General features: G+C 37.5%; 3 protein-coding genes and 1 long non-coding RNA gene across 6 annotated transcripts in view; 1 reads left to right on the forward strand and 3 right to left on the reverse strand.

Moving 5' to 3' along the window:
- The window catches only part of LOC139109664 (uncharacterized), a 51,563-nt gene that overhangs the window by 2,808 nt on the left and 29,074 nt on the right, over nt 1-19,681 (forward strand). The window contains exons 2-3 of one of the 2 annotated variants that reach the window (XR_011546877.1): nt 11,634-11,886; nt 12,113-12,169. This is a non-coding gene — a long non-coding RNA (uncharacterized lncRNA). Of the gene's footprint in view, nt 1-11,633; nt 12,170-19,681 lie in introns of both variants that reach the window. The other variant, XR_011546876.1, reaches the window with a different exon arrangement.
- Nucleotides 197-3,024, reverse strand: LOC139109636 (protein hunchback-like). Its single transcript, XM_070668870.1, has 3 exons — nt 2,832-3,024; nt 2,049-2,335; nt 197-1,809 (listed from the first exon to the last, which is right to left on the reverse strand). The coding sequence occupies exons 2-3, from the start codon at nt 2,138-2,140 to the stop codon at nt 252-254; spliced, it is 1,650 nt and encodes a 549-aa protein (XP_070524971.1). The 5' UTR covers nt 2,141-2,335; nt 2,832-3,024; the 3' UTR covers nt 197-251.
- LOC139109646 (uncharacterized) lies at nt 2,832-15,576 on the reverse strand. Its single transcript, XM_070668884.1, has 6 exons — nt 15,126-15,576; nt 14,988-15,041; nt 10,645-10,805; nt 10,155-10,318; nt 8,318-8,486; nt 2,832-7,435 (listed from the first exon to the last, which is right to left on the reverse strand). The coding sequence occupies exons 2-6, from the start codon at nt 14,997-14,999 to the stop codon at nt 7,243-7,245; spliced, it is 699 nt and encodes a 232-aa protein (XP_070524985.1). The 5' UTR covers nt 15,000-15,041; nt 15,126-15,576; the 3' UTR covers nt 2,832-7,242.
- Nopp140 (nucleolar and coiled-body phosphoprotein 1) lies at nt 16,166-19,539 on the reverse strand. Of its 2 annotated transcripts, none has more exons than XM_070668865.1 (4): nt 19,337-19,496; nt 17,562-19,130; nt 17,290-17,370; nt 16,166-16,468 (listed from the first exon to the last, which is right to left on the reverse strand). In XM_070668865.1, exons 1-4 carry the CDS (start codon nt 19,436-19,438, stop codon nt 16,313-16,315), a joined length of 1,908 nt encoding a protein of 635 aa, XP_070524966.1. In that variant the 5' UTR covers nt 19,439-19,496; the 3' UTR covers nt 16,166-16,312. The 2 variants fall into 2 exon arrangements, with proteins under 2 accessions (XP_070524966.1, XP_070524965.1); XM_070668864.1 differs by lacking the exon at nt 17,290-17,370 and adding an exon at nt 16,565-17,102 and having other exon boundaries at nt 16,328-16,468; nt 19,337-19,539.

Consider the following 19,681-nt stretch of genomic DNA (forward strand, 5'->3'; position numbering starts at 1 on the left):
ATACATATATATTATCAATTGTATTAAAAATCATACATATAATAACATGCATTCTTCTTTAAATTATATGTCAAGTTGGCAAATGTAAATGGTTATTGAAGTAAGCTTTATAGCTTTTGGTGCACTTGACTAGAATTATGTTAGAATTATATAAAAATTTAACACTGATAATTCGTGTATTTATAAGGCATGCAGTTTTTCTTTGGTCGAAATCTATCAGGTAATACTCAGTTAAGCAATTTTATTTTTATTTAATGTTCCGTCTGAACGATATGTAGAGAGAAGGATAGTTTGTCATTGCATTGTTTACCGCACATATTACATGTGTAAGGATGTGTAAGATTGTGACAACTCATATGCATGGTATACATAACTACGTTGCCGAATACAATTTCACAATAGTGGCAGATGAGTTTGGCGTCGAATAAATTGTTTTCACTCTCAATCTCCTTTGCCCTTTCATTTATTTCATAGAAATCGATTGTACTGTCCGGCAGAAAATCAGAAAACGCATCTTTGTTTTGCTCTTGTTCGTCCGTGTCTTCTTCCATTATATAATGTTCCAGTTTGATCGCTTTACCTTTACGTTTGTTGGTCCTTATATCTTTTGATGAGTTCGTAGTATTTTTTATTAATGAATGAAACTGAAGTTTATTATTATTAATGTTCTGTTCGGTTTTACTGAGATCCAACGGCACATCTGTAGATTCAGTTCTCTTGTTAACGTTATTAGTCATGTCGAGATGAGTCACAGGTAAATTTTTAAGAAATATTTTCGAGGACCAATCTTCGGTACATAAAATCTTTGCATATTCTGTTAATGGATCGGTTAATTGCACGTTATTTGCCTTCTGCATATTTTCTGTATATTTTTCATGAAATATCTTGTCTTCGCAAAAAGAAACTTGACTCGACAGATTAAAAGCGGCAACCAAATCGTTGTAAGGGAACATGGCGTTAGGTTCATTTTTAATCGTATCGTTTTGATTTATCCAATGTCCATCGTTTATTCCGTTTATCGTGGTCATGTTTGAATAATGAATAATCGAATTGTGAAAAGGCAAGGATGGTGAAGTCACTGTTGAATCGAGCTGATTATTCGTAGTAGTCATCATGATAGCGGTGGTTGGTTCCTCTTGTTTTTTGCTGGGTGTTTTCTGTTTCGGTCCACGTTTAGTACCGTAGACGTCGATGATAGACAACGGATTTGGCGTACCGTCAGCGTTTAGTACCATCGCCGGCTGATGGCCCTTTTTTCGTAGATGTCTTTTTAAAGCGTTACAAAACTTGCTTTTGTACTCGCAGCTCGCACATCTGTACGAATAAATATTAGAGTGCTTCTTTAGGTGGCTGGACAGCATTGATTTGCTTACGCACATGTATGAACATTTCTTGCATTTAAAGGGCTTAGAGCCGTCGTGAATACTAAGCCAATGATGGGTCATATGATGCTTGTACTTGGTAACGAAAGAACACTTCGTACACGAAAAGCCTTTTTCAATGTGATTCCGCATGTGCTCCCAATATTCGATTTTTGTGTTGGCTATGAAATTGCAATGCTTACATTTCTTAGTTTCTTGAAAGCTTGTCTTTCGCTTGTTAACATTACGGATTATCCGAGAGGCATTGAGAGAAGATGCGTCGGACTCTTCTATTTCCGGTTCTGTTAGTACGAAAGAGGAACAGCTATCACTGTTCGGATTTGAAGTAGATTTAAGGACTGATAAATATCCCAGAACGGTATTATAATCAGAATTGTTGTATTGTTTCGATGCGCAATGGCTAATTAAATGTTTCTTCAGTTCTGATCTAAAAATTTATAAATTTAATGAATGTTGGTCTTTGAGTTTTACTATTATAATATTACAATTATGATTGAATTAAATTATTAAAATTTACATTTAGGATTATTAATGTACGGCATGTTTAAATAAACTCTTTTTTTCAAAATTATCATAACATTATTATAACGTTTATCAGCTCGACATGAAATAATTATGAAAATTACTATACGATGCTTAATTATAAGATTAATTATAATAACGTACCTGTTTGATGCTGCGAATGCACATAATGAACACTGCAAAATATCTTGCTTAGGACTAGAAATACTCTCGCTCGCAGCTTGATATTCATCCATGATATTTGTATAACTCGTAAATTTCTTGGAAAAATTGAAGTTTTTGTAGGCAAATCGTAGTCTGCTACACTCGGTAAACGAGTAACAGGCAAAAAAATTTCTTCGAAAAATGTTCGTTTATTTCTCGACGAATTGTTGTTGGCGCAATGATCGATGAAAGCACCGAAATGAGAGAAATTGTTTCAATATTTTTATCTGCAAATTAATTTTTCTGTTGAATCTAAATTAATAAGACAAAATAATTTTCTTTTTAAATATTGTTTTCCGAATGTGTAAGTTTATTGTAACCAGATACTTTTCGGTATGTGTACAAACTAAATAACCAATGTCCATTCAAGAATCAATAGAATGTATCTCAAAGAAAGTCAAGATATGGCAAGAAAGAATTCAACTTACAAACACAGTTTTGAAAACAAAATTCCTCATTCTTGTTTTTATGATATTTCAAATTTGTAAAAACCGTTTTCTCTTCTCTCGTATTGAAAATTATTTTTACAACATTAATTTTTAATGAAAATATTTTATAAATTAAAAAAATAATTAAATAAATTGATTACCGCGTGCAATTGTGAAACAAATATTAATCAATTCTATTGCTTGAGAGATATAATCGAATATTAATGATATTAATATAGAAAAGAAATTCTACTTTATAAATTATTAGTAGTAAAAAATAATTATTGAATCAAACCTGATGCATCTCAGTTGTCCTTTGGTTTCTTTTTAATTAGAGATTCTTTTTGGTTGAAGAGATATTTCGCATTGGAAATTATTTAAATAAAACTTATACACTTAAAAAAAATATTGAGCATTCAGATTGATTCACAATATATAATTTATCACGCACTATCCTTACACATGTACCATTACGAATTTATAAGTATTAAATATTTAAAGAAAGCTATATGTGGCTGGAACTAGCAATGACACTCTCAGTCCCAAAATGAAATAGCGTATTCCTGAATCTTGTCGATGGGGTAGTGTTATTTTCCCTCTCTCGCCTGTTTATCCAATCACGACCCGAGTATCCCATCCTTTAGATTAATAGATGATTCTCCGGTTGTGCTCCCCTTTTTCTCGCGTTTTCCTCACTTTTTCTCTCTCTCTCTCTCTCTCTCTCTCGCTTTCTCTTTTTCTCTCTCTCTTTGCTCTTATGATAGCTGTTAAACATATTTATTATCAGAAAATTATCTAGAGAGATTAGAAAGAAACAGTATTGTTAATATTTCTTATCAGTGAATATTCTTCGATTTTCCAGAACATGATAAGCAAGAGTTAAAGTATAAATTTATTAATTACAATTTTATGATTATTATGATTCGTTTAAATTCACGAAAGCTGAAGTAATAATTCGTTATAGACTATTGTTACTGTGAAAATTATCATCGCTGACCCTTTGTCAAACGGTGTGCAGGCTGCAACGCGCAAATGGCGTTCCTTTTCTAAGGACAAACAGCGCACAGCTGACCTATGTTGATCGGTTTGACCCTATTGTTACACTTCATCTGCCGAAACTACTATATTGGTAGTGAAACATTTTATATATTTTTATGCGAATTTCCAAAGTATAAATTAATTTATCTAAATTATTTTTTGAATAAGAAATCAAACTGTAATGCACATACTACAAGGCGACATAAAAAATAATAAAATTATATAAAATTAACATTAATATTAGGCGAGAATTTTCAATTCGTGAATTTGACGAGATCTTTTTAAATGTTGCTTAATTGTAAATTGACTTGTGACGTTAAAAAAAGAAATTAATTAATTAATAAAAGGCAGTAGCTGTTTAATTTCAATAACCGTTGGAAAACGTTGTTATTTCAAGAACATGTGTGCTCATTCGCGCGATAGTTCACACGAATTCTACATTTTGCTGTGCGAGATCGATTGCGAGGGGTTTAGTTACAGTAGTCGTAACTTTACTTGATAAATAAGCGGCAGAGGGTCACTCCGTCATAAGAAGGGTCAGTCGATCGAACAATACCGGGTGCAAGACCTTTTCACCCCAAGGATTAGTATGTGGGTTCCTAAACATCGACAGCCGGACAATATAAAATTTTAGAGCGATTAATGGAACGACTCTTGCTGTCATTGCTCTCCCCGATTTCAATAGCCGAAAGATTTTTGTGATTTTAAATAGACAATGAAAGAAACTTTATTTTAAGTATTTTTGTTAACGTGATAGTTATAACTTGTACACAGGGGAAGTATTAAATTTTGTCGTTGCATTTGCGTATGTATGTAACTCTTTTGGTATACCGTTATATATACTAAAAATAGAGGATGCTGGAGCGTGAGAGAAGCAAGCATCTTTCCGTCTGGATTTACGAGAAATCGCGATCGTTGGCGTAGCTGTGTTTCTCGAGTACGTCGTAAATCACGTATGATGATCACATCGTTACGTAGTAGCCGCCACTTATTCCACAAAGCTTCTAAAATGCAATTATTCAATTATCACAGAATGTCATAAAAATTAACGAAGCTGCGTGTAACAATTAAAAAGCGGAGCAGGGAGGGTTTAAAAAGGGAAAAAAAAACAAAAAAAGTTACAGAGTTTAATATGTAATAATCTAATAATAAATTATAAATACATGAATGCGTTATTACGCCTATAAATACAAACGTGACATGAAAATGACGAAGTACTCATTTGTATTGCGCGTCAACATTTTCGAAATAGCTCTCTCTTCTTAGACAAGAGCTTAGGCGGTCGTTTTATTGAGCTAAAAGGAAAAGGATCGTTTAATATAATTTTTTATGCAATTAGAAATTAACGCATTATGTCCTTGCCGTATTATTCGCCGTAGAAATCGCTGCGTCAATTTCTCTCTCTCTCTTTCTCTCTCTCTTTTTTTTTTTTTTTCTTTAAAACTCGCTACTTTCAAAATCTCGCTGTTGTACTCGGTCAGGTCCCGTGTAGAATAGCTTGTGTAAAACGCCCAGCCTCCCCTCGTTCGTTCATTTCGGACTTTCGGTTACGGGGCGCACCTTCTCGTCGTCATCTGTGATGATGAGCAGGCAGACGAGAAACGAGAGATGCCCGGATGAGAGGGACCCGGCGGATAACGGTACATTACGGGATTCATCGGAATTCACGGTACGCTCTATTCTCGACGTACATATATACGTCCGTCACGATGCAGGTTTTGTTACGAGGTCCGGTTTCTTGGAGGAGCCGGCGCAAACGGGGCAATAGTCTTTCGCGTCGGGGGAGACTCGCGTGTAACACAAGCGGGGCAGGAAGTAGTACGATGATCTTGACCTTCTCTCTCTCTGTCTTTCTTTCTCTCTCTTTCTCTCTGGGTCAGCAGGCTAAAGTCACGATGACATACTCCCAGTAAATGGAGAACGCTTAGTGCCGGTGTTACCATAATTACTAGAGTTACGGGAAACGTGAGTGTTAAAAAGGAAAAGAAAAGATCGCTTAAAAAAAAAAGAAAAAAATAATAAGGGAAGCTTTGAAGACGCCCTTTAAACCGCTTTTAATTGGCGTTTTTAGTTATCAATACGCGTCTAGGGTGTTGTCACACGATAGATCCGCTGGGTTTTGTATTAACGATAATTTAATATCTTAATTAATGACTTGTGCATCATCAGAAAGATTATATTGAAGTAACAGAATGTTATTCTCGGATTATTATTTATATTAGTCAAATTTACAGATTTAACGTTAAAGATACTTAATGTAGACAACAGCGTATTAGCTTCTAAATTAAATTACCTTTAAAGAAACGTTATGTTTCTTCTAGGAAGTATAAAATTTTAATGCTGCGATGTACAGTAGATCTGTCGTTCAGTGTCCTCGGACAACACGGAAATCCTAATCGGCAGGATGGTTTCTTAAAAGTGTACGAAATGTCGTAAAGATAAATTACAGCGGCGAATGACCGTTCGTACAGGTCGGGAGATCCTCGACCGATTCTAACGTAAAACGCGTTGATTTTATTACGATATAATAGCGCGCGTGATATAATTTTACGACGACGTAGCGCTTAAGGGAGCGAGACAGCCAGTGGACGACGTTCCTCGTGCCGGTGGACATCCAGGCTCACCTGGAACGCCATTTGCACCTGCTTGAAACCGGCTCGGGTAGGCGGCGAGTCTAGTGAACTCGATCGAATTCCGAGACCGGATTCCGCGAAACGACGCGTCCGTCCACTGCCCCGATTTGCTTTTTCACTTGCCGGCTGGAATATGTGTCCTGCCGTGGCTTTTGGCACGAGAAAGAGAGAAGGATTGACAGCGGAAGGAGGACGATCAAGTCGTCCTTACACTCCGGCTACTCGTGAGCAGATTTCGATTAGAAACACGTTCTATATTACGGCTCGTGTGTAACTAAATGAGCAGACTGATTTGACTCATCCGCCGAGTATCAGCCTATAAAAGTATTCAGGTGTCTTAAAGAAAAACGATATGTAAATTCGTCGAGACAGATTTTTCTCGCCGACGAAATCCATCAATTGCGACAGGTTTTATCTTCCGCGGTTCATGTCGGTCGATGGGTTCGCGTCTTCGTGAAAAGCTTGTCGATTGGTCTCGCAAATTGACCGGACGTCACAAACGCATAACAAAGCTTAGAAGATTGCGATTTGTGACGAAGGGCAATTTATTCGTTAGAATTATTTCTTTAAAGAAATCTTCAATTTAGTTTGCTCCGTAGTTGTTAATCTGTTATTAATTGACATTGATTTTAATGTGACTGGCGCAAAACGTCCTCCTCTCGGACTTTTCGAATCTGTTTTTACGAAACTTCGAGATTGAGACAAATAATTAATCAGACAAATTGTTGATAAAATTCATAACATGTGTTTTATATCAGAAAATTAATTATGCTATTGAGAATTAATTTGTAAAATAAATAACATCTCGAAATTCACTTCATGCATCTATAAATTCTTACTGGGGAGATTTCTTTCAAGAAATAGTAGTTAAGCTCCGCGCATCGATAACGTTATCGAGCCATTCGGGACTTTAATACCCGAGATCGCCCTGTACCGTGGCGCTTGTAGAAGGGCCGCGGTATTTAAAATGAATTTTGTCGCCTCGCGAGCGGAGAACGATCAGAAATGATAGTGACCTGCGAGCTGAACGAGCAATTAGAAGTTCGGAACGGACGGCGGCGTGTCACTGGAACCGCTTGCCGAATTTCTCGGCTTGCAGACGCAACCGTTCTCCACTAGTACGTAATCCTGGCCGGTCAAGGTCACTGGACCGAGAGGAATCACCAGAAACAGGTACGGTACGTAGGTCTGCGTGCACTCGCCGTGAACCACGTCGCATTCCTTCGATCTGAAACAACCGACCGATGAGAGAGTCTCTGCTGGGTTCGTTCACCGGGCGAGAGAGGCTGTTTACGGATTGCGTTGCGCGAGCGATTCCGTACCGCTTGAATACATAAGCTGACATAACTTCGAATGTAACGCGTAGACCACGAGGTAGGACGTGTGCATTAACGTTGCTCGCGTACATTACGACATTTGCGTCTATCGTTACAAGATGATTCTTTACGAGCAACAGTTGAACGAAAAACAAAGCATTCCTTTCAATTATTTTCTTGCGATTCTTTCTCATTATTCTGCATCATAAGTTGCTTAGACATATCTCGCTGTCCGCTAATAGACATACGTACGTTTTCTTCGCGCGCGGTTTCTATCGATATTTGCAAGAGGCTTTTAATTGTACTATTTAACACACGTGATTTTGGCTTGCTAGCGATGATTGATGCTAACAGAGCTATGCTCGAATCATCTGGCAATAAATTTCGCTTTAAAAAAATTTCAGAAGTAGGCGCATGTCGATCACGAATACAGAGCTGTAAACCAGTTCGTCCTACTGTGCCACATTTGAATTAATTCAGCGAGCGGGCGGCCCAGGTGAATTATATTTCAATCTGGTCCGATGTCCCGCTGCTTTTATAAATCACCGTTCAAAAATTCATGCAGTATATCGTGTCGGCAAATATTGACCACACACGAATTCCATTTGCATAAATTAACTGCAGAAAGAGCGTTACAGCTAAGTGCATTAAAAAAAAAATTAAAAAAATAAAAACAGTCGAGTACTTAGGCACCAATAAATTTTAAGTTGTAGTTCTGGTTTTTTTTTTTTTCTAATTTTCGAGCACACTTTAAACTGAAAACCTTCCCCGAAAATTTCGATCATGATACTCACTCGCATACTTCGAAGACTACCTGCTGCAAAAGATCAGGGAACTTCTGTACGATCGTTACTGGTTGTCCGCTAGTGAGACTGATCCCGTACATAGGTGCCGTGGTATTGTACCTTGTTTTACAAAGTCTGGCAGGTGAGCCGCAACTTTCCTTCGCGGAAAATGCACGCCCTGAAAATCCAATGATAATCATTTCGCGTGAAAATACGTATATGCTTTTCTCGTTATGATACACAATTGCAGAAAATTAAATGCACTTTAATCTTATCTGTATAAGCGCAAATATGTATACTTAACGTAAGACGTTAGTGCGGTTTATTGACAGTAGTAGAACATTTACAATACGGTATAACATGAAATAGTCCCGTAAGAATACGGTATTCATATGAGCCCCTATTGGAATTACAAAGATAAAAAAAAATCTTTTTTTCTTTAATTTATAAGCGTTAAGTATATTTTCATCTACGATACTTATTTTAAATTTAAAAAGACGACGCTTCTCATGAATGAGTAATAGTCACGTTATAAACCCGTTACCTGAATCGTGATAGCAATAGTGTAAAATAATTTTTTTTTTTTTTCTTTTTTAATGTTTAATCTTTCAAATTAAATATATCATCAAATAATTATCTACCGAATAAAGCTTACTGAAAATAGAATCGCGTAACTGGCGTTAAGCCGAGATTCGCTCTCGGAATCAGCGGCCTTCGTTGAACATTTCGAGACGAGCATATATGCTCGAAACGAGTGGCTCGCCGGAGGGTCCCGTTATGAGCACAAGGAACGATAACTGTATTGGTCGGATAACACGATGCTTTATTGCTGGCCCATCGGTGCGCCGTCGACCGGCTATTATCGGGAGGATCGAGCACTAAGTCTCCTCCGATCTGGAAAACCCTCGGATCGGAGAAGTCGCGCGGATTATCTCTTCGGGCGCACGAATTTCTCAGAAACTCTGGCGACCGGTCAGGAAGCACGAGGTGATTAGAAGTCGGTTAGAAGCGGGTTTTCGTGTCAGGACAGCCGCATAACTGAAGGCTGTAGGGCAACGAGTAAGCCGCGATCGTAAATGTCTGTGCACGCCGATCGGTACCCATCTTGTGACCGGCGTTCCAATTTTCGTGGAGCCTGCTCGAGGTGCCCGAAGCAAGCTATTCACCTCCACGAAGTTCTTTTTTTTTTTTTTTTTTTCGAGGTCTTCGGCTACGTGGGAACAGGGTCGTTTTATGCGAATACCGAAGCTAGAGCGCTCGCGCTTCCCGGATAATTCGCGTCTGCAAGTACGGGCATTCAATAGGCTTTTTCGCGAGACCTTGTGGAAGTCGTTCTCTCGAAGTTAAAACGAGTAATAGCTCCAAAAAAAAAAAACTGTCTTATTGGTCGTTACTATTTTTTTTTTAATAGTTCTGCTTGTCGAAACGTTTCTGTTACGACGATTACTCGGTAACGTTTATTTATACGCGGATGATTGAATTCTTTCAATTTATTTCCATCGAGATAAGGGGAGATTTATTAATTCAAATGCGTCTTAGCTTTCGTTCATATACCTCGCCGGAGGATTAAAATAAACTCCGCCGCGAAACAGAGGAGGAAGCGGAGCTGCGTGCGCAGATATAAAACCGGTTAACAAAAGATTAACAAGATTGTAAACAACTTCCACTGGGTCGCGACGTAATTAACTGCTGCAACGTATTTAGATAAGAACGTGATAAACATGATTCGCGTGCGATGGCAACGAAAGAGCAGGATTAAGCGAATCTAGGATATGGATCTCTTCTTCCCGCGCGATTTGGAAGCGAATGAGAGTATCCGTGCGTTTCACGTTAAAGGCGAACTTACCGTTCCGGGAGCTTCCGGCGATAGAGTAATCCCCGTGGGCCGCTTTGTAGTTGTGTAAGAGCGCCTGCCTCGTCAGTTCGGGATCAATCGTCCGTGGCTGATGCGATCGCGCGGCTCGACTACTGCCTGCCCAGAGGTTTCTGTAGCTCCTCAATATCGCGGCGCTACGAGAACGGTACACATAACATCCGTTGTACTCTGCCTACCTATTATTAATATCTTCTCTTACATACTACCGGCCGGTACTTTGAGTATAATCATCTCAAAACATAGTTCAGTAACATAGTTCGATAATTCTTGCCGTCATGCATTTAATTCATCGCAGTTGAATTCATTATCAACGAAATAAATTTAAAAGAAAAAATGGCAAAATAAATTTAGGAAATATTTTAGTTTCCCTGGTTTTTTCCGAATATATTTTAGGCTTTTCCCGTAGATTTGCCTTTCCTTGAGTAAAGTGTAAAGAGTTTTTTTTTTTTTTATTACTTACGAGGGATACTGCACGTTATTAGGTCCTATGCAGTCATTGGAATCGGTCAGGGCATCACCCCATACATATTTTAAACCTAGACCATTACCCTCGCATTTGTTGGCACCATACGCATACGTAAAAGCCGTGATAATAAGTATTAGACCGAGACACCTGGACATCTGAAAACAAAGGAAGAATTCTAAATCTTTAGGAACGAAGTATTCGAAATATTTAAACGTGCTTTAAATGTGGCACGTCTTTGGCATTATTCTCTGAATGTAAAAAGTCTTTCGTATTTATCGTAATTTCTAAAAAAAATCATGTTTTATGTGATTTGACCACGTCTTGAGACTTGAAATAATCGTTAGATAACTATGTGTAGCGTCTAAAGTGATGTTTTAGCATAGACATATTCTAAGGTAGATATTACGTGTAGATATTGTAGCATCATTTACGGTAGAAGATCGTCAACGTAATGTAACGCCACATTAGATAAAGTGATAGTCGTAGAGGGAAGCGCTTCGCCGCGAGCGAAATCCTGCCGGGCAGGTATTATCTTCTTGTTAATAAGAATTGATACCGCCGGCGATGAACACACACATGCTGCGTCAGCATGCGTAGGTTGGATAAGAACGCAGAGCGCGACGGAAGAACTCGCGAGCGAACGAGCGAGCGGTCTTGGAACTCGAGTTCGCAAGAGGTCAAGAGCAAGAGTAAATGACACACGCAGGTGTGAGCACGCACTTTACAACTCGAGAGAAAATTCCACAACGGAGCTTCCTGAATCGAAGCCATTGTGTTGAGTGAATCGCTACTTTTTTAGATATTCTCCAACACGAATTCTAGAATCATAATCGACAGATTATTTTTATAATATTTATACAAGCGATATTTTTATAAATAATATTTTTTTTAATGATATTTTATTACGATTATAATAATAAAACTTGAAGTTTTTTTTATTATTAGCATCTCTACAAATAAAATATTTTTTTTGTGTGTTACAGAGTTGTCGAATGTGCAGAATGCCGCGCCTTCGCATCGACGAGCGAGCAAATTTTATTTTCGAAAATTAGGAACGGGAGTGCCGTTGGGCGAAAGGGTCGCGCGAAAGGGTGATTTAGCTCCCGCGATAGTAGAGTCATCCGATTGCGGTCAGATTTCACGAGTGTCCAGCGCGGAAGGATGACTCGTCACGTCCCATCTGGGAGGAGGAGGAGGCCCAGGAAGGGCATCCTGCTTCGGTGGAGCAACATATCGGTAAGCATTATTTTTTAAATTAATATTTTCATATATTAAACATAATTTAATTTTTAAAAAGTTAATAGTTTTTTTTTATTTATTGGGATTATTTGATTATTTCGATAACACTTTTATTCAGATAAGAAATAAATTATTTAATAGAAAAATTAATTAGAGTCGCGTAATTTTTTTTATGATAATCTTTAAACGTCTCTACAATTAATATTTTATTTGTATGTTACAGGATCGTTTTATTTACCTAGCTGTATATCTCCACCGCTGCGCATCTAAATCAAATGAGGTAAGTGAAATATATTTGTATATGATACCAGCTATCTTATTGGAAAATTGAATATTTTCAATTTTCGTTAACCTTTGATCACATTTTCTTAAATATCGCGGTGTACCGCTTCAATTAATCTTCTCGCCGTATAAACGCCGTACGTAGCAGTAATTTAACGTAACGGATAATCACCGGGAAATAGTCAGTTCACGTGAGCCTCGCTATCATTTCGCTCTCGGAATCCGTGTCGAAAGGAATTCCGTTTCGCAGTTGAAGTTTACCGTGAAGGAAAAAAATCACGCTGGCTAGAATCCGTACCCCCTTTTTTTTCTCCCTTTCGCAACATCTGCTATGTAGTACAATGAAAATCGTGACATACGAAATAAAGAGAGGTAAAAAAAGAGAGTGAACGACGGGATGAGAATCGCGAATTAGGAATAATGATTAGCGATCGCATAATCGATGCATGACTTCCCAGTGCAGTTCGAGGTTTGTAGGTTGGTGGGACCATGCAAAATCCGTTATGCGCGCTTATGCGCTACTACGAGTGAAAGCGATCGAGCGTTCGAAAAGAAGCACGTCGTTGCATTTTGATTGCAATTTTCGCATATATCGACGCCCGCGTTACTACACGGAATAATAAGCGGGAGGGATTGCTTTCCAATGTTAACGCGAGTCCTCGCTGGACGAGATTCAATTAACCCTGGCACGATTAAGGAGACCAGTTTTACAGATCTGTATTTTGAGGAAGAGAAAACAAGTTATAAAGATGGTAAAGATTAAAAAAGCAAGAAAGAAAAAAAAATTGTTATTTAATTTTAATTTAGTTTATAAAATTTAAATAACTTTATTAAAATCTCCCAGAGAGCTCAGACTTTTTAGAATTTTGAATTTTATATTTCTTCCTTGATGAATGATTTCTGTAAAATATTTCACTTAAGAATCTTCTAATGTTAGGTTGCTGCATTATGTTTTATCATACTCTTAAGAGAGTAATCAATAAAAATCTTGGGAGGGTATTATTGCTTCTTGAGCGATTTGATTGACGTTTGACGGGTTTAAATAACAAGTCACGGCCGACAATGGGAAAGTAAGGAAATCATTAACGGATACCGTCCAAGGTTGATCAATGGCCGTGACCATCGAGAGACGGCTGTGCAGGTTCGCACTTCTCGTACCTGTTGCCTCGACAAATCCTTGATCCCGGCATTGATCTCTACGATCTCTCTCGTTTACCGCATAATCATTTATAACTTATAAATTTACTCGATTAAGCACGATCAAAACGATATCGGTAGAAAATAAGATCTTGTTACGGCAGCGCGGTTCAGCTAAGATCAAAGATGCGATTGAGACGTATCGTTAATATAAAGTTAAGTTGAAAAAGATAACTACCGGCATGGATGTACGTGATAAATTCGCGCAACGGTCCAAAGATGATTATCCTCGTTACGCGCTAAAGTTCTCTCCCTGATTGTTCTTTCCGCTCCGTCGCACATTCTTGACATTATCCGCCCTGGGAGCGTAAGAACAACCGTGCGCCTTTTTCTTTGTAGCCGCGGAAAGGACGCGATAGGTGCTCGATTAACGTTACGATTAATCAAAGTCCGAAACGGCGCTTCCCGTAACGCGAATTATTCCGCAGGTCGGAAAAGGTTCGTAGGATGAGAGAAAGAGCTAACCAGATCTCGCGAACCACGTCTTCCGTTCCTATACATATACATACGTCCCGCTTTATAACGTTACTTACTCCACCGTTGCGACCTTGCGGTTAATTAAAAGCGTTCTCACGCCTGCCGGCGCGTTCTCGGATATACGCGGTCCTTTTTTACGGTCTCTCGTTTCGCCCTGGATTTTTTCGCACGAAAGTCACGGTGAGACGCGGCGTGTATATACGATTTGCACACGGTTTGAATTTAAAATACGATCGATCGAAATTCCGAGGCAAGCGAATACTTATAGATAAAGAGCTATCATAGTCGTAAGTTGAGTAGACGGTATATGTATTTATTTACATGTAATTCATATTTATATTCCGTTCTCCTCGTAATTAGCGAAACGTTTAATTAAGAAGCGCAGTTGTTAGCAGAATTGAGCAAAAAAAAAAACTTTGAGAATATTCTGTTTTTACGTTTACTCTGAGAAACGGATTCTTTACGGTCCATACGCGAAGCGTCGCCGAATCTAACGGTATTGTCGATTCATCCAAAACGTCGCGCCGTTTCCTCTCATACATACAAGTCGAACGTTATCGAGTTGTACGTTTACTTATTCTTGTGCTTGATAACGGTACATGCGTTTCGGTGGTTCGTTTCATGAATAAATTATTCTAACTGTCACCGCAAGGCTTAAATTCCTTCTTGCGGTTGATAATTAACAATTGCGTCGTAACACGTAATTAATTATATATATGTTATAAAAAATATTTTATAAAAAGAGGAAAATATGAATCGTATAATGTATAAGATGCAATACATTTCTAAGTTATTTCCAAGTTAGTTCGAAATACCATGGAGCCTTTTCAAATTTAGTAAGATAATCGTCTCTTTGGGAAAAGTATTTGAATGTTTATGGTTTTTATTTATCTGCTCGTATAGTTCTTTGATATCTTATTTTGCGAAGGTCGGATTTTATAATCGTCGAACCGTGCTCACGATGGTCTATTCAATCTGTTGAAACTTGAGCTTTGCTTTAAATTTTTACTAGAACTTAGATTTAAATTCTATATGTTTGCAAAATTAATCGTTTGAGGTGAATCTTATCTATCTCGCGAAAATAATTTAACAGTGATTAAGTTTGGCATATAATTTTCAAATAAACGTTTATTCTTACTCACCGCGAGGAACATTTGTCTCAGCTTGAGTTAGAAATCCTTTCTCGGTCCAGGAATCTTCAGGTTACATTAAAATCAAACGTAGTGTTGTCGAGATTGCGTAAATAAATAAAAAAAAAAAAAAAGAAAAGATATAAATACCGAAAAAGGAATATTAGAATTAGGGCATACGCTTCTCTCTTCCTTAAACACTGTTCATGTCACTGCACCGGATGTCGAGTGGGGTCGAGTACCTCCGTCCTCGCAGGTGGATGTCCAGAGGTTGACTGTAGAATCGTAAGTAACCGCTCTCTGTGCTTGGGCAGCGAGTCGGGGCGAAAGAGGGGATCTTTCTTTCTCTTTCTTCCTTTCTAGTCGGGAATACTGGCCCCTATTCTACCTCTAAACCTTTTTCCGCCTATTGGTAGAGGGAAAAGGCGATTTGATGTGAAAGAGGGTAGTCTTAGCTACGGTTCTCTTATTCAGGTAGATCAGGAAACTTAGAGCATTTAGAATTTCTGTTTAATAAAAATTTAAAATAATAGAGAAATAAATATAAAATATACTATGCTATTTCTTTTATATATTTTTTTTATTAAAAGATAAATTAATGATAAATTTATTCAAATAATATTGCTACTTTAATTATTAGTGAAAATAAATTCTGTAAAAATCACTACTTAGATCTTAATAGTGATAAGAAAATGTATCAGTATTCATTGACATAATATATTTAAAAACATTTTCTTTCGTGTTAACACTTAGAGCTGTTCGATAAAATCAGTAAACTTCTGATATGCATATACAGAAAATTATGGCGTGACTGTTTATAAACGTGAAAGTAAGAAACATACATTTTTATCAAATGTGTATACATATATAATTACGGTTGGATAACAGTAAGAACGATAATATTAATTTTCAAAAATAACAAATTCGGTTAAACGCATAGTGATATAAATTAAAAATGATTACGGTGACGCATATAAAGAATTTACTTCATTAGAACATTTATTGAAATTGAAATTATCTTTATATACAGTATTTTATACCGCACTTTACTCAGTTTAATGCAATATATACGATAATCGCTGCTAAATATTTTATTAGCTTTTTCTTAAAATATTATTTTATCCTTCCAATTATATACGGCATACGTGGCTTAAATTTGTATGTAGTATATTAGAGAATGTTCAACCGAATTCGTTTTCGTTTCGTCATTCTTTGCAATACTGAATAACAAAGGTTTTATTATATATTTTAACATATATGTTCATAATAAAAATGAGTAATAAACTTAATTATTTTACTGATCTAAATGTGGCGTATTAAAGAATTACGGAATTCGACTAATTGTCGAATTTAATGGAATTAACATGTGTATCTATATGTCCACCGCGATAAGAACCACGTTTTTTCTTTTGCTTCTCATGTCGGAACTTCTTGCCTTTCGTGAATTTCAGTGCCTCGTTAGCGCGTTCTCCCCACGATCCTCGTGCACCTCTCTGTCGAAAAATTAAAAAATTGGAAATGTTAAACGATTATTTCAAAAGTTAAAAAGTTTTATCTATGTAATAATGTAATGATTTTGTTGTCCTTACCTTTATGTACACAGTCGGTTATTTAATATTAATCGTCAAAAACAATTTTTTTATTTTGAGACGACGTCGCGATATCGTTAGATTTTCTTTTATCGAAACCACCTTTAAAACCTCTATCATTGTTGTCATTATTTCCCCACGATTTTCTTGGCCCATCGTTATCTCTGTTTCCGCCCCAAGATTTTCTGCCCTCAAAACTACCTCTATCGCCGCCACCGCGACCGCCTCTAAAACCGCCGCGACCGCCTCTAAAACCACCGCGACCTCCACGATCACCCCTATCATTATTCCAACGTTCACCCCTATCACCATCGTTGCCCCAACGTCTACCCTTATCACCGTCATTACTCCAACGTCCACCTTTATCACCATCATTACTCCATCGTCCCCGACCGCCTCCGCGTCCACCTCTAAAACCGTCACGATTACCCTCGTCGCGACCTCCTCCAAAACCACCTCTACCGCCTCTAAAACCACCCCTGAATCCACCTCGTTCCGAATTTCGTTTTTTAAAACTGTTATCGTTTTGAGCTTCGTCCTAAAACAAAAGAGGAATAGGTCAATCGCCCATAGGTAAATTATACTATTAAAAAACAATTTTTTTTTGGCTTTTAATTTAGATTTTAAAATTTGGATAAATTTGGTGAATGCACGGAAACACGGTCTCAGGCTTTTATAAAAAGGGCGAGTGACCTATGCCTCTCGGACGGTTTCCGAGCATTTACCTTTGCATCAAAGGAATTATTAGCCAACTTAGGATCCAATTCGACGTCTTCACTTTTCACACGTTGATACGTACGATTTTTCTGTAGTTAAATAAAAAATTATATAAATAATAAAAAATCTATGCTACACAGAATATCTAATTTCGGTATTTATAAAAAGCTGTTTTTGCAAGAAGATGCTAAATATGGCCATAGATCATTTTCCATTTTGCAAAATATTTTAAATTATATATTGGAATTAAAATACATAATATAGCATAAATATTGCATACCTTATTTTCATTTACGCTGTTATTAGCTTTCACAAAATTGCTATAGTTATTCTTTGCAACTTTTGCTGGTGTCTTTTCCTCGTCGTTATTAGAATGTTTCCTCTTTTGTGCTTTAGCTTGAACTGTAGCCTTTTCTTTGTCAGAATCGCTTGTATCGGATTCACTTGACGATTCTTTTGCAATAGTTGCTTTAGCCGATTCTTTTGTTGGTGCCTCGTCATCTGAATCTTCTGAATCTTCACTAGACGATTCTTGCTTTTTCGGCGCTTTAGTAACTGCTGATTTTGTTGTCGCTTTGGGTGTTGATTTTTCTTCTTCATCGGATTCTTCATCCGAATCCTCACTTGAGGAATCATCTTTCTTTACAGAAGAAACTTTTCCAGTAGGATTTTGCTTAGCAAGAGCTGGCTTTTTGGCAGGAGATTCATCTTCGCTACTTTCTTCTTCAGAAGAAGATTCTTCTTTCTTAGCAACTTTTGTAGTTGGTTTTTTAACTGCAGCTGGTAAGACTGGTTTTTTAACGGATTCTTCTTCGTCACTGCTATCTTCTTCGCTTGAAAATTCTTCCTTAGTAATAGGTTTTATTGTTGCTGATGCTTTATTAGGTGGTTTTTCTGGTGTAGATTCTTCCTCATCGCTACTATCTTCGCTTGACGATTCTGATTTTTTAATTGCTTTTGACGGTACAGACTTAGTCTGATTTTGCGCCTTTACAGTTGCTTTTGGCGTAACTGTTTCAGTTTCGTCCTCGCTGCTTTCTTCTTCACTTGAGGAAGATTCTTTTTTCTTAGTAGCAGTTGCTGGAGTTGGTTTTTTTGCAGGTACAGGAACTGATTTTTTAACAGGTTGTTCTTCATCGCTACTATCATCACTTGAAGATTCTTCCATAGCAGTTTGCTTTGCTGCTACAGCTGGTTTACTAATAGCTTGTTTTTTTGGTGGTGATTCCTCCTCATCACTGCTGTCTTCACTTGATGATGATTTTGCTTTTGTAGCTGACTGTGTTGCTGACAATTTAGCTTTGCTATTCTGTTTTTGTGATTGTACTTTTGGTGTAGATGTTACAACTGCTGATTCACTGGATGATGAATTACTAGAGGTTGACTCAGATGAATTTTTTTCTGTAGATTGAACCGCTTTTAAAACTGCTTTTGCTGCTTTTGTAAGAGGGGCAGATTTTGCTTTATTATCTGTTTTTGTTTGCAATTTAGCTTTTGCTTCAACCATTGGTGAATCTTCATCATCTGAACTGTCATCAGAACTGTCTTTTTTCTGTGTTACAGCCTTGCTGCTTGTAGTCTTTGTAGCTTTCTGAGCTTGTTTTTCATTTTCGCTGGAAGATTCCTCTGATGATGATTCTTGAGCTACCTTTTTAAGTAACGTCGTTTGAACTGTTAATTTTTTACCATTAACTTGCTCAACATTTTCTTCTGCTTCTTCTTCGCTCTCCGAACTCGAATCCGAACTGCTTTTCTTATTTTGTGCGACAACTGAGATTTTTTTAGGCGCATTTTTTTGGAAATACCTAAATACTTCTACTATCGTTGGACATCCTTTTGACAAGGAAGGCTGAAAGAAATAGGCTTTGATGAAATTATTCTTTCTGATTAAACGTAATATAAAGGCATTTACGAGGGGACAATAACGAGAAATAACGAAATAATCGGGAGATCACGTTGACCGCGTTGCATCCACGTGGTGTTAACGAGTATGGCGGTATCAAATGCCGCATGGTAGCTAAAACGCGGCGTCGGGTGTCTTATCGTGTAACTTACCGCTTTTGTCTTCTTTTGGAAAACTCCTGCCAACGACGCATCTTTTTTCAATAAATAATCGTACACGAGGCCGGATAAAAAGGATTCCTCGACGCCTACCATTGTGCCGGATACGTTCCTCAATTGCAAATGAACGAATCCTATCCGACGAACGTCGCTTCCTCTCGTGCCGGCTTTCTCACTTGTGAGTCTTGTAATATCCGTAGCGTTGCCGTCGCTCTGCCCATGTTTATCCAATATTAGTAGATGGGCATTCGTAATAAATATAACGTCGAATATGGCGGTCTCTATGAATAGACTTTAACAGGCTTGAAGTAAAAGAATTGTAAGCTCTTCATAGAATTA

Source organism: Cardiocondyla obscurior, linkage group LG18 (genome assembly GCF_019399895.1).
Source record: "Cardiocondyla obscurior isolate alpha-2009 linkage group LG18, Cobs3.1, whole genome shotgun sequence".
Classification (NCBI taxonomy): domain Eukaryota; kingdom Metazoa; phylum Arthropoda; class Insecta; order Hymenoptera; family Formicidae; genus Cardiocondyla; species Cardiocondyla obscurior.

Bases quoted from the DNA above. Each gene is read 5' to 3' on its own strand.
- LOC139109646 (XM_070668884.1), bottom strand. The intron at 10,319-10,644 runs GTAAGTAATAAA...CCGTTCTCGTAG, and splicing joins AATAACGTGCAGTATCCCTC to CGCCGCGATATTGAGGAGCT. The intron at 7,436-8,317 runs GTGAGTATCATG...CGGTTGTTTCAG, and splicing joins GTAGTCTTCGAAGTATGCGA to ATCGAAGGAATGCGACGTGG.
- LOC139109636 (XM_070668870.1), bottom strand. From the start codon at position 2,140: ATGGATGAATATCAAGCTGCGAGCGAGAGTATTTCTAGTCCTAAGCAA. The intron at 1,810-2,048 runs GTACGTTATTAT...ATAAATTTTTAG, and splicing joins GCATTCGCAGCATCAAACAG to ATCAGAACTGAAGAAACATT.
- Nopp140 (XM_070668864.1), bottom strand. From the start codon at position 19,438: ATGGTAGGCGTCGAGGAATCCTTTTTATCCGGCCTCGTGTACGATTAT. The intron at 19,131-19,336 runs GTAAGTTACACG...TATTTCTTTCAG, and splicing joins TCCAAAAGAAGACAAAAGCG to CCTTCCTTGTCAAAAGGATG. The intron at 17,103-17,561 runs GTATGCAATATT...CTTTTGTTTTAG, and splicing joins ACAGCGTAAATGAAAATAAG to GACGAAGCTCAAAACGATAA.